The 14,452-nt window shown below is 38.8% G+C and overlaps 1 protein-coding gene across 2 annotated transcripts in view; it reads left to right on the forward strand.

The window, feature by feature from the left end:
* LOC136676242 (protein phosphatase 3 catalytic subunit alpha-like) overlaps positions 1-14,452 on the forward strand; it is a 58,703-nt gene that overhangs the window by 33,841 nt on the left and 10,410 nt on the right. For both annotated transcript variants that reach the window (XM_066653098.1, XM_066653099.1), the window contains exons 5-12: positions 801-946; positions 3,144-3,283; positions 4,897-4,974; positions 5,214-5,308; positions 6,611-6,736; positions 9,799-9,876; positions 11,956-12,040; positions 13,726-13,823. In XM_066653098.1, the coding sequence (XP_066509195.1) occupies positions 801-946; positions 3,144-3,283; positions 4,897-4,974; positions 5,214-5,308; positions 6,611-6,736; positions 9,799-9,876; positions 11,956-12,040; positions 13,726-13,823 (846 nt within the window). The remainder of the gene's footprint in view (positions 1-800; positions 947-3,143; positions 3,284-4,896; positions 4,975-5,213; positions 5,309-6,610; positions 6,737-9,798; positions 9,877-11,955; positions 12,041-13,725; positions 13,824-14,452) is intronic.

Here is a 14,452-nt window from a genome sequence, read left to right on the forward strand (position 1 = left end):
GGAACCACAGGCTTTGGAAACCACAATGACAGCTGTAATGTTAAGCATTGTTTAATCATTATGCATTTGTGTGTTTTTGTTTGTTTTCTGAGACTGAGCCCAGCTTGCCATGCGTGAGTTCAGACAGATCAGTAAACAACTTTCATTCCTTGTTGCACCGTCCAGCTCTCGCTGGAGTCTTTTATTGTCCACGAACCAAAAGTTTGTAGCGTAATGAGCTGCCATTGTGAGACAGATTAAAACAAATGTGATAGCTACACTGTAGCTTGGAGAGTTCACAAATGGTTAGTTTGTGCTGGATGTCTGCACATGTCTCTCTGGACAATCAGTGCTCTGCAAGGTTAACATGTCATGTTTTAGTCCCAACTCTGCTTTCTTGGGACCACGAGTGAGCAGGTTTTAAAAAAGTATCCGGTTCCGGGTACCAGGTGCCAAAGTTACCTAATGCAAAAGCAAAAAATCAGAGTAGAGTAAAGTAAGTACAATGCAGTGGAAAACTGCCAATAGTTCACCCCACTGAACTGATAGTGTTTGTCTTTGAAACATGTTGAACTTCAATGATGCTTCATATATTTCCTATTAGTTTGGTAACATTACACGACGGAAGGGAGACCTAGATAGCAATTGGAATTATTAATGCCTGAAATTGGCGAGGAAATTGTCAAATGATATTTTCTGTTTATCCTTACATTTATAGAGGGAAATGCCACACTGCATAACTTAGCTTTAAATAATTTTTTTAGACTTCAACTTTCCAAAGCTGTCAGCCCCTTCCATGCCGCTTGCTTTTGTTTTGACAGGTAAAATCAAGTACTCAGAACGGGTGTATGATGCCTGCATGGAGGCATTTGACTGTTTGCCTCTTGCTGCTCTCCTCAACCAACAGTTCCTCTGCGTTCACGGAGGCCTCTCGCCAGAAATCAACTGCTTAGATGACATCAGAAAAGTAAGTAGCAGCCTGGCTGTATTTGCCCTCGTTAAAGATGCACTATTGAGCGATAAAATTTAACCCTGACACTTTATTTACTGTAAAGCTGAGAGACGAGCCTAGAACTTGTCGCAAGTTATATATTTGTAGTGGGAGGTCAAGAAGCTTCAAGTTCTTCAAACAGCATTTAAAGGCAGAATTGGAGGCCAGTTTATATCCACAGTCAGATTCTCTGTATAACCTAAGGACAGTTTTATGGCTTTGTAGATGTCTGAAATGTTATTTTATCTGGGTTAATTAGTAATAATTGTACAGACACTTGTTTGCTGACTTCTTTTCAGTCGTGATAGGCACAAAGGTTTGCAGTGTATACTTAGGTATAACTGCAACTCAAGATTATTTCTGTAGTCCAGTATTTTTTTGATTAGTGCATTAGTCAACAATTAAATATTAAACAGAAATAGTTGGAAAAGGGAAGCAAACTGCAGCACCATTTTAAGGTGGAATGGGTTGGGTTGTTTGTATTTCTGACTAGAATGTGTCCTTTTTGAATGACACATCTTGTAGGTTGCTAACACAGTCTGTTCTAAAGGTTGGAAAATTGTACCCAAAACATTTCAAATAAGGCGGCACGGTGGCGCAGTCACACAGCTCCAAGGACCTGGAGGTTGTGGGTTTGATTACCGCTCCGGGTGACTGTCTGTGAGGAGTTGGTGTGTTCTCCCTGTGTCCGTGTGGGTTTCTTCCGGGTGTTCCGGTTTCCACCCACAGTCCAAAAACACACGTTGGTAGGTGGATTGGGACTTAAAAGTGACCGTAGGTGTGAGTGTGTGTGTTGCCCTGCCCCCTCCAGGGTGTATTCCCACCTTGTGCCCAATGATACCAGGTAGGCTCTGGACCTATCCGCGACCCTGAATTGGATAAGCGGTTACAGAATATGGATGGATGGATGGACTTTCCAAATAGTCTGTCACAAAACAAAGATTTTATTTGTTTCCTTTTATCTGTGATGAAAAAAGTAAATGTAAGTTTATTCTAAAAGATTTTCGCCTGGATGGGGTTCCCTTTACTCTGAGCCTGGGCCGCTGATACTTGACTGGAGCAATTTCCCCCAGCTGAGCCCACCCACTGACCAATGATTTGTATTAGTTGACAGAGGGGTCAATCACTCCTGACCCGCCCGCTGAGAGCTGTAAGCTGATCCTGCCTTCCCCATGTAATAGGACACCGCCCCAGGAGCACTGCTCTAAGGCACTCCCTATGCTTTGAATTCACAAACATTTTACATCCAAATTTTCCATTGCTTGGCGCTAGGAGCTCCGGAATTATGCGCCACCATTCCACAGGAAATAAAGACCTGTTTACTGTGTCGCAGTTAGGAAGTGTATACGGAGCTGTACCGATGTTTTAGCTTTTCACTGATGCAGCAGCTTCTCTTTGACTGTAGTGATTTTCAATGTCAAAATCTGAAGTGATCTTAGAAGTTGAAAATGCTGGTGTACTCCAGGTGTAAATATTAAGGACAGAGCGATGTGAGTTTTGTTTGGTGTTTCCAGAGAACGGTTGGGTGTAGGCTGCTGTGAAGATTAGTTCTGAAAAATTGGAGGTGGTGTTGTGGACTATGTGACAAGATCATTTGGTGCTATAAAGTAAATAATGACATGGTGCTTATGTGCAAAGGGGTTCACTGATGAATCAACAATGAAATTGTGAGTAGACAATGGTTTACTATCGACGTTGATGATTATGTCGACTAATATTGCAGTCCTGCTCTGCAGTTATGTCCAGGTAAGAAGCAAATACAATGTTTCAGTTTCCCTTAAGTTCTTCCTCCGCTCCATACACTCCGTGATATCCAAACTGATGTTTGGGGAACGCTCACGTCGCTACCGTATGGTAGTCTTTGTAATGTGGAGAGGAGTTTCCAGTTATGTTTCCAGACTTCCTTGGATAGCATTTTAGATTCTCCTCCATTTTGTGTTGTTTCCGAGGTGCTCTGCAGGCTATGGTGTAGGGTACATCAATCTGCCTTTAGGTGTCTATCAGCAGTAATTTGAATAATTCTGACTTCGCCATAAACAAAAATGAATGTGTTTACTATGTGCTTTTTCTCTCCTCTTGTCTCACAAGTGGTGAAAGTCTGAATAATGGACACTCTCTCTCTCTCTCTCTCTCTCTCTCTCTTTCTCTCTCTCTCTCCTTATTCTGTCCATAGCTAGACAGATTTAAAGAACCTCCAGCATTTGGCCCTATGTGTGACCTGATCTGGGCAGATCCTGGTGAGGACTACGGCAGTGAGAAGACTTCAGAGCACTTTAATCACAACTCTGTCCGAGGGTGTTCTTACTTCTTCAGGTGTGAACTGTTCGTCCTTTGCAAGAGTACCATGACATCCCTGCCCCTCAGAGTTGAATGTTTTTTTTTTATTTATTTCTTCCACCCACTTCATTAAACTCCTGTCAATCAGTTAATAATTAAACCCTCCAAAACTTGACTGAATGAGGGACATGCTAAACTGTCCAGGATAATGGGTCCCTGAGGCCCCAAAACCTGCCCATTAGTCTTCTAGAATAGTTCTTTTTCCTCATTTATGTTTTCCATAATTTGAAACTCCTGGTTCAGAAATTATATATGCAGCAGTGTAAGCTGTACAAGGAAAAATCTGTATAAAGACAACTGGATCAGAACAGTAAAGTTTAGTCTTAAATTTTGTTTAAGGTTTCATCAACACAACAAATCACACTGGAACTTTTATGGTTAAAATGAGTGTATGTGATTTTTAACACACTGAAACAGAAAGACAATAGCCTGCTCTTGTATTGTAGTTTATATAATAAATTAATTATTTATTTATTGTCCTTACACCTTAAAGTAACACAAGGTGAATGTTTGCTCCTGAGCTCCCCCTACAGTTGCAGAGTGTCATTCACTTAGCACTGTCCTGAAATCAAGGGGGAGTGGGTGATATCCTGCTTGGCTCCAAGAGTTGCATGCGAATTCTGCACTGCTGAGCCTAGAGTAGCAATGTCAGAGGCTCCATTCTCCCTGTTACAGTTCAGTGAAACATCTAGCAAAAATGGGTAGTATTTTTACCTTAAAATTACAGCTTTAAAGTCCTGTGAAGTGTTGGTGCCCTCTCTGGCAGAAATGGAGACTGGAATATGTAACTACACCTTATGTTTTAAATATTGCATCTTTGCTGTATATGGTTTTATCTATTTGTTTTATTTGCTTATCACCTCAGACCACTAGGATATATATTATTAAAAGTTTTTAATATATATTATTACAGAAGTTTAGCAGTTTGTTTTTAAATGAGGTCAGCTTTGTCCATGTTGTGGTCAGAGCTCGGTGTGTGTTCTCCAATTCATTAGTGCCTATGATTACGTACAGAGTCATTAAGTCATCCAACCTTGTGTGGAAATGGCTGGCTCCTGGAAACGGCGCTGACCTGTTTTACACAAAACTTGTGTGTGTGTGTGTGTGTGTGTGTGAGAGAGAGAGAGAGAGAGAACTGTTTGCTTGTCCAGCTGGCCTTGGTTTGTGCCACGCTAACTGAATGCTAACTAAATGCAGGTGTTGTAATTGCCTGAGCGGTCTCTATATAGAGGTGGGATGGGGTTAGAGCAAAAACCTCACAAAAAAGCCAGTAGCCACATTAAGGGCTTCCTGTACCGAAATGTTGGCCTTCACAGTTGATGCTGCCAGGAAAGGCTTATAAATGTGTTCTGCAAGCATAGATATTTGGACAATCTAACCTAAGCCTAAGGCCATGTTTCAGACGAATTGTAGAAATGGCCACGAGTGAAACACTGATTTCCTGAGGATGCACTGAATTTCAAGCAGGTTCAATTTAAGGCACATTTAAGGTGAACTTTTTTTTTTCTTGTATGTTGAAATGCTGCATCAATAAGTAAAGCAGCATGTCTCTCTCACTCTCTCTATCTCTCACACTCTCTATGTTCCAGTTATCCTGCTGTCTGCGACTTTCTGACAAACAATAACCTGCTGTCTGTAATAAGAGCACACGAAGCTCAGGATGCAGGGTAAGCAGCTCATGGTCCAGTCATTTCTTGTTAAATTGACATGTGTTTTGTGTCTTTTTTGGGAGTAAGCTTGCTAATTTTAGCTCTGAGTGTAGCCTCATCTTCCTTGCCTGTCTTGTGATGTACAAACAGTTTAATTTGGGAATGCTGGGTTCTAACTTCCCGATTCAGAAATTCACTTTGTGTGCAGTGTTTGAGGCCCACAATGTTGCTTTTAAATGGGCTGTTTCTGTCTGCAGGTACAGGATGTACAGGAAAAGCCAGACGACAGGATTCCCCTCATTAATCACCATTTTCTCTGCTCCCAATTACCTAGATGTATACAACAACAAAGGTACTATTTACCCACCACAAACTTGTCTTGTCTTGTGCTGAACTAGGTTTAAACTATGCGTTCTCAACTATGCAAACTCAGCATTTTGGGGATGTTTACAAAGGCAACTTTTTGGGACAAGAACACTTTGGACATGGTTGGGATTTGGCCTATTCCAGAAATAATAATAATTAAAAAATTGAGATCCTTCATTAAAAAGGAAATATAGGCCTTGAATTGTGCTAGGCGATGAAATAATATTGCTTTGTTTCGTGATGAATTTTTGCTCGATAACGATGATAAGCTTTGGGTTATAAAGCTCAATAAACCTTCATTTCTATTTCCAGTTAGCACAGCCATCTGCACGCTATCAGGCGCGTTTACTCCTGCTATCAGTGTATTCAATATATATAAAATATATTTTTACTAGGATGTCCTTTGTCACACTGAAAAATATTAATATTGTGATAAATATAGAAAATATTTTGAAAATATTTCCATATTTAAAAATACATTTTCAATATAGAAACACTTATTGTGATAACATTTTTGGCCATATTGCCCAGCTCTAACCTTGAATGCACCTAATCCTTACCCTTAAAGTTTTCCAGGGCATAGATTTCAGTTCCCAAAGGCTTAGTTTCTTTCAGTCAGTGTTTGCATACTGCTGTAACCAGCATGTATTTCCTTAGTCTCTTTGAAGAGATTCTGACTAGTTGTAGTAGTACATAATATTTTTACAATTCATGCAGGGTACTGGAGAGAGAGAGAGAACACTGACTTTTATGAGGAATATAAAACTTTGATTAGTTTGCAGAAGTTCCTCCCACCTTCAAGATGCATCAAGTTGTTAGTTTTTTTTTTTAAACTAGAATCATGCACACTAGTGATATCAGTCTGATGACTGTAGAAGGCAAATAGATGTGTAAGGAATTTAATGGATGTAGTAGTAGTTAAACTGACCCTTAAAGGAGCACTCATTTTCACCACAAAAAAACACATGCATACTTTATGAATGTGATCATTACTTGTACATTTTTCTTTACAACTCACATATGATAAGGATTAAATTCCTTTGTATTCCCTGAATGAATTTATGCTCTATAGTGGGGCCCCTGGCAATGAGGCGTCTATGAATTAAGTAGCTTTAATACAGAATCTCTGTTAAATTAAGGAATTTTCTTTGTTTAAGTATAAAAAGTATCTGTAGAGAAAATGACTCTTTTGCTCTTTTAGATTTGTAATAAACATCAAAGAATTTTTCATGATTTTTCTTGGTCCAATATTTAACCGGTATCTCCTGACTTTGCTTTCTCTCCGCAGCTGCCGTGCTGAAGTATGAAAACAATGTCATGAATATCCGACAGTTCAACTGCTCCCCTCATCCGTACTGGCTGCCCAACTTCATGGACGTCTTCACATGGTCCTTGCCTTTTGTTGGAGAGAAAGGTGTGTGTTCTCACTCAGGGAAGAGGGAAACACTGCACATAGTCTTTGGGGGAAATAGGGATCAGGCTTTTGGCCAGTACTTTGGACCTTGGACTACAAGGTTACAAAGATTACATTGGACAGAGCTGCTGTCAGGCTTGTGAATAGCCAGGCCTTGCGATTATATGTAGTTTCAGTGTGGACACTCTAAGCTTTGAGCTTTCAGATGGAGTTTTATTAAGGCAACTAGGTCAGGTGCTCTTGTGCAAGTCAATACCCTGAGGCAGTGTCTTTTAATCCTGCTCCCAGTGCCCTGCACAATGCCTCAGCTAATAATCAAACCCCGATAATCAAATCATGTGTTGGATCTGGTGTTTTGAGGCAGGCAATAGTTAAATTTATGCAGGAAACCTTGCCATGAATAGAAGTGCACTATTTTATATTCCAATTATTCTACAGACCAGTGGTTAAAATAATAAAGAAATAAAGAAAGTAAAATGTTATGTCTTTATATAAAATAAAATGGCTTTAAAATTAGAATGAAAAATACAAAAAAAATTAAAGAAAGTCAAAAATAGAGAATGAATATAAAACATTACATTTAAATTTTAATAAAAATATGTTCAGTTATTTAATTATATTGATTGTAATGTATTAATATTTAGTTACAGTTGAATTAGTGTTAATTAGTATTTAAATGTAAAAATTGATATTAAAACCTATTTTTCAGTGACTTTTCAAAATTATCAAAGTTAGGAGCATGCTCAGTAGTGTCAGGAACTGTGTTTCACAGTCAAGGTGCTCTCCAAGAAAAAGGTCTGGAAAAAGGAAAATCCATGGAATTAAGTTTGGAGGGCTGTTCTACAGCGAGAAAGCCTAGATGTAAAATGCAGGAGGGAGCATAAGGCTTCACTGGGTCATGTATTTCCACAAGTGCTCTATTATGAACTGCTTTATGATTCACAGTGATGGTTATATGATCAATATGAGCACAGAGAAGGAGGCCATATTGCTTACTAAGTACAGGGCCAATATGTGCATGAGGTGATGTATACATAAAATCTATCTCTGGTTCTTTGACCGGTTCCATTTCTGATTCTTCAAACCTTGGGCCTGGGCACCTAAGTCCTGAGCAAGGAGTGTTGCAGGATTTCTTGGTTCCAACATCGCTGTGGCTTAATTTGGGGCCAGAGCCATAAATAAATGGACAGAGTCATGACAAGGTCTTTTGTTTATACTTTGTTTATAGTGGATTTGGATCAGAGTGAGATATGACACACTTGTAAAGTTCTGAGCATCACACTGAGTTTGTGAACAGCAGAGAAAAGTAACCAATGTGCCTCATGTTGAGCTGAACACAGCCCCAGAAATACACAAATTGAGCACATTTCCTATTATTCTTTATATAACATGCTGTAAATGACCACATCAAGTTCCATTGCACATTAACTCTTTATTTGAGGCTGTGAGCTCTTTCTGGGATTGCCTTAGCTTTACACGCCCACGGATGACATCACAAATATTTTCTTAAATGTTTGTGCATTTCTGAAGTTTTTCATTTTATCTGCCTTGAAGCACTAACACTACTAAGTTAAAAAATAGATTGAATTTGCTTATTAATATTATCCTGCTAGCTAGTACTATTTTAAAAATCTTATTACTCATACTTTAACCTTAAAATTCAGCTTTAATCATTTAAATTTGGGATGGGATTGAAAATGCAATACTACTAAATAAAATATATACGTTAATACTGTAATATGGCAATAAGCTTCAAATACACTTCAAATATTTCACTCTGCTCCTGAAACTTCGGAAGCTCAGTTTTTCGCCATGTCTTGTTTATTTTCTCCAACACGCTGTTTGTGTGCAGAGAATTGTGGGTAATTTAGGGCCCTGCAGGATACATCTGTTGTGTCTTCGAAATAGCTCAGGATGTAGGCTTATCATATAAATTCAGATGCTGAATCATTCATTTCTGTTTTCACATGTTTTATGTAAGAAGGGCTCCTGCACTGTGGTGGTTGAGAGCACTTTTTCTGTCATTTAACCTCAGTGTGTGTGTGTGTGTGTGTGTGTGTGTGTGTGTGTGTGTGTGTGTGTGTGTGTGTGTGTGTGTGAGCTAAGCGATCAATTGTAATATTGGCTAAAATTTCAATATCAGACCGATGATGATATCATTAGAAAAGCCACAAATATTGACAAATAATATATAGGCCAAAGACGTATTGTGCATCACTAGCTTTGTCCAGATAGTGTCACTGAGTTGTTTGGGATGGATTGTAGAACACTGGAATGTTTTGCTAGAACAGGATCAACTTTTTTTTTTTTTGTGGTGGTCTAATTTCATTAGATTAATCTTTTGATTGTTAAACCAACCCCCCCCCCCCACCAATTGTGAGGCGTTTTGCTAACTTTTCTGTGCTGAAAAATTAGTTGCCGTACATTATGTCAAAAAAGTAATGTGCATCAATTATTCACACAGGCAATCAGTTGTATAATGTATAATCTCTGTAGAATATCACTGATCAATGGAACAGGCTTTCTGGAGCAGCCACACTAGTTGACGTTCACAATGCCCAAAGCCAAGATTAATATAAAGCCCTCCAAGTTTGAGCTGTAGAACTGTGGAACTGTTTTCTGTGGTGTGGAGTGATCCATTATCATGAGTTGTGATCCAGAACTAATCAGCATTTGACCTCACTAGCGTTTGTGTCTGCAATTAAATCCTTGCAGCTGTATTCTAGTACCTAGTGTAAAACCTTATTACCTGCTAATACCTGCAATTTTCAAAAGGGAGAAAAAACAAACCCGTTTTTATTTCTCCCCACAAAATGTTGCCCATTTAGACTGATTGATTCCACAAATTGCTATTAACGTTAAAAAAAATTGGAAAAGCAAAACAATATAATAATATTGAGGTAGAACTTTCTGTATAATTATATATGCGCTCCGGACCCACCGCGACCCTGATCTGGATAAGCGGTTACAGATAATGAATGAATGTATAATAGAGAAAAGCAGCCATGCACGTATCTAAAAGGTAAATAAACATAAATGTCTATTATCTGGTGTGTTCACAGTGACGGAGATGCTGGTGAATGTGCTCAACATTTGCTCCGACGACGAGCTCATGTCTGAGGGAGATGACTTGTGTGAAGGTACTAGACTCTCAATCACACTTCTTTAACTGACATTATTTCACCTTTAAACGTTGTTCTTCAGTTTTGATTTTTTTTTCTCAAATCTGTCCTTTATTTCCTTTTGTCCCTCTGTTTTCTCTTCTATATTTAAATATTTATGTTGTTATTTACCCCCTTCTTTCTTGCTTTTTTTGTGCTGTCCTTCTTTCTGACTGTTTCTGATTATATTTCTCCCCTTCCTATTTCTTTGTCAATTATTGTTTAGTATTTTGAGTTGTGCCTTAATAAAAGGAAAAAAAAAACAATAAACAATAAAACACCACATTTGTAGCAGCATCAAGAATGATGTTTTAAAATGTCTGAGGAGTGTACACTTGAATTAAATTGATTCACGTTTGTATGTATGCATTTACACATTTGTGCATTGCCTAAGTATGCTATACAAGGATTATGATTCATTAGTGTCATAGCATCATTGGATTAGTGTTTACTTTTTATATCCAGATGAATGCGCTTGCGTGTGTGTGAGACACAGTTGATTCCTATGTCAGAACTGTCTATTGCAGGTAGACGCATGATGCATATTCTGTCACTAGCAGTAGACATTTCAAAAAATTTCAACTCGCACATAGCAAGCATCACCACACACACACACACACACACACACACACACACACAGTCTGTAGACCAGTAGGAGTCCTTGGGGCTCCTAATGCTACATTAACCTCCTGAGAGGGGCTGAGAAATGTTGGTAAATTTATTTTTTTTCATTGGATATCTAGGTCAATATAGCAAATGTTGTCCAAACATTCTGCAGATGAACTGTAGGTTTAATATGACAGATTTCAGAATATTCTTTATTACAAGCTTCAAGAAAAACATATGAATGTGTGGAGTGTGTCTCATTAAGAAAGAAGACAGCACATCAGTACAGATGTCGGTCTGCCATTAATGCTGCTTCAGTTCCTCTTTTTCCCTGGAGGACCACAGTCTTTCACTGCATCACTAACACACACGCATACACACACACACAGGGCCATGACAGCAATCTCTAAACCGCCCACTGCACACCACAGTGGACATAGATTATAGAGCCCTCCAGACTGATTATAATTCTCATGCATGTAAATGTGCACATATTAATAGCACACTGTAGGGGACATGATGTTCTAATAATGCAGAACTATATGTTCAACCATTTTTAGATATCTCTTATGATGACTGCATATATGTGAGACCTACAAAAGCCTGAAACAAAATAGGAAGCTGTAGAGCAGCTGCACACAAACTTAAGATCATCAAGCATAATTCTTAGTACTAGCTAGAGAGGTGTAAATCCCCCCCAGCACTGGGTTCTGAGCACTGGAGCTGGGTTCTTTTCAGTGTTGGAGCACCATCTAACCTTTGGAATGGGATGAGTTGGTGTGCCAGAACTAATCATTAAACAGATAGTACCATCAAATACTCACAGCACTGTTCCAAAATATAGCATTTCGAAAGCCTTTCGAGAAGAGAAGCTGAGAAAATGTGTGTTCCCTAAAGGTACATTACATTCTCTTCTCCAAGAAGTGAGGTGAAGAGAAGTGAATATTTGTAACCTTTCGTTATGGAACTGTGTGAAAAAATAATAACATGTCAATCCAGCTGATTAAAATGAAGCATATTAAATTAATGCAACTTAAATATGTACAATTATTATAGAACATGGTACAATAATGTACCCCAAGTAAAAGTAGTGAATATGTAATTTAATCGAGGGTACCACTACTGTGACAGTTTTTCAGAGAGTTCTGTGGATGAGAGTAAAAGCTCGGTCTCTTGACTATCTGTGAGGAGTTCTCCCTGTGTCTGTGTGGTTTTCCTCCTGGTGCTTCTGCGGGTATGTGGATTGGCTACTCAAATGCGTCCTTAGATTTTGTGTGCGAGATGCTCTGTGATGGACTGGTGCACCATCCAGGGTGTGTTCCTGCCTGGTGCCCAGTGAATCCACATTAGTGAACACTGCTGATAAATTAACGAATGACTGCACTGTGTTTACTGTATTATAAGCTGACTGAGAAGCAGAGACTAAAATCTAAATGAATTGTTTTTGTGCAGGTGGAGCACCAGCAGCACGCAAGGAAGTAATTAGGAGTAAGATCCGTGCCATTGGGAAGATGGCTAGAGTTTTCTCAGTGCTCAGGTTGGTCTATTTTTTTGGTTTCTAATGTAAGAATTAACATTCTTCCATTTGGACAGAGATCATCTTGAAGAATTGTTACTTATAAGGCAGGTAGTTGTCATTTTAAAACATCTATGTTTTTTGTTGTCTATTTAAAATGCTTGTTGTACTTACAGAGTGAGTCAAAAGTCACTGGACGCCCTTTTGTTTGATATGCTACATGACTACCTTCACATTGGGGGGGAAAAACTTGCCATTGATTCAATACGGCAGCTTTCAATTTGGCGGCCATGTTCAGGACATAGCCTAAAAGATAGGCATCCTCTGCCATTACTTGCTGGGATAAAAGGTTGTCCTTTTGACTCACCCTGTGCATAATTCACTTAAAGAAGTATGTAATAAGTCATTCAGGAAATATGTAAGCAGATTTTTTTGAAAACCACAAAACAAATTGATAGAAATTAGGTTTGTTCTGGCATGAATGTAAAAATCAGCATATGGACTACATTGCTTTTACTTGGCCAATGATGAATAACAGATCATTTTTGAGCCAGATTCAATCTGTGGTAAACTCCCCTGTTTCAGATTTTTGCTTCTTGTGTAAACATAAACAAATCAGAATTTTTTGGTTGTAAAATGTATGTATGTATTTATTTATTTATTTTTCTATTTCACCATAAAAGGTACATCAGTTGCATTCTGGTGCAGTGTGTTCTGTTTAAGGTGGAATGGAAAATTTAGGCGCTTCAGACTCAGCTTTGTGTAAAGGGCATAGTGTTTGGCCAATAACACAATATTTATTCCTCATGGGCAGTGTTGAAACACATAAACCAATCTAATCCTTGGTGTGTTTGCTTGGGATTCTTTAGACTCTCACAGTACTTCCCTGGCCTGAACTGGAATTGAATTTGGATTCTGATTCAGCATCTGCATTAGATTTGGAATCTGAATGGGAAATCTTGCTTAAAACATTATCGAGTTTGGGACCGCCTCCAAATACTGATCGTCTCATGCCTAGTCTGGGTTAAGGGATCTGAGTCACAAGTGTAAACCCAACCTTGACACAGGTGCAGGACGTGGTACATGGCACAGCTGAGATCTGAAACAGTTTCCAAATTCTAGGGCTCATTTGCAGCAGTTGTCTAGGAAATCGCATCCCATAGGGTCTGGGGACAAGCCCCATGTTTCAGGCGTCTGGAAATCATTCATTCTCACTCAGCTGGCCTGCAAGAGGGGCCTCATTACCAAAATGGGACACAGAGTTGAAAATAGATTTTAGTGTTTATAAAAGCTCTCTGGCACAATGAAGTTTTGTTTGAAAATGTACACACACTCACGTGTATGTGTGTGTGTGTGTGTGTGCGCGGGCACACACTCCCTCGCCCTCCTCCATTAGGAATAATGAGCCGGCATCAGTGAGTCATAAGTGGAAATAGCTGTATAATTAATTGCATTAGACATTATTGAGAGAGAGCGAGGGAGCTTCAACCCGCTGCAAAACCTTTTGTCTCTGCTTTTCGATAGCAATATTCAGATGTGCAGGACTACAAATTTCAAATGATCATTTAGATCCACCCCCCATTTCCCCCCTTGTTGCTAATTTATTGTGTGTATTGATTGGGTTCTTTGAACCCACACTAATGAGGGCTTTTAGCATTTTTTTTTTATTTTATTAATGTATTTATTTATTCATTGTTTTATTTCAGGGAGGAAAGCGAGAGTGTTCTAACCCTTAAAGGACTGACTCCAACTGGGACGCTACCTCTGGGAGTGCTGTCCGGCGGCAAGCAAACTTTACAGAATGGTAAGTGTGTGTTCCCTGGTGAGTGTTTCCTGATAAGACTGTGTGTTTGGTTGTGTTCATTCATCCCAAACTGAGATCTAGATCACGTTTAACCCTTGTTTAGCGTAAACCCTTATATTACCTAAACCCAATCTTGTTCACATGTATATTTCTGAAAACTCGTTGTCACAAAAGCTTATTATCAAATGCCAGTACAGCAGTGATTGATAGAACCTTGTCAGATTTGAGGGAAAATATCTTGAGAATAACCACAAAAAATAGATTCCTGCCTGAAATCCAAAACTGAGAAGGTGTATGTATTTGCTTGGTTCTAGTGGGTTTGTTTCCTCAGTGACCACTGAATTTGAAAGCTTCCTACCATCCTGGTCAGACACTACAGATACAGCAGATAGACTATATTTACAATAATGATTATGTTTCATGATTTGAAACTTAATCTCTATAAAACTTTTAAGCTCCTTAAAGGGCAGGCTAATTTGGATATCCTGTTTGTTTGCTGACCAATAGTGAATCAACATGAGGTTTACACACTGTTTGGGTTTTTCCCAAAGCAGGATTACTCATTTTAGCATGATAACTCGATCACAAAATCAAACTTGCCCTATATATTTAAAGAGCCATATGTTATT

This window comes from Hoplias malabaricus, chromosome X2 (genome assembly GCF_029633855.1).
Source record: "Hoplias malabaricus isolate fHopMal1 chromosome X2, fHopMal1.hap1, whole genome shotgun sequence".
Lineage (NCBI taxonomy): Eukaryota > Metazoa > Chordata > Actinopteri > Characiformes > Erythrinidae > Hoplias > Hoplias malabaricus.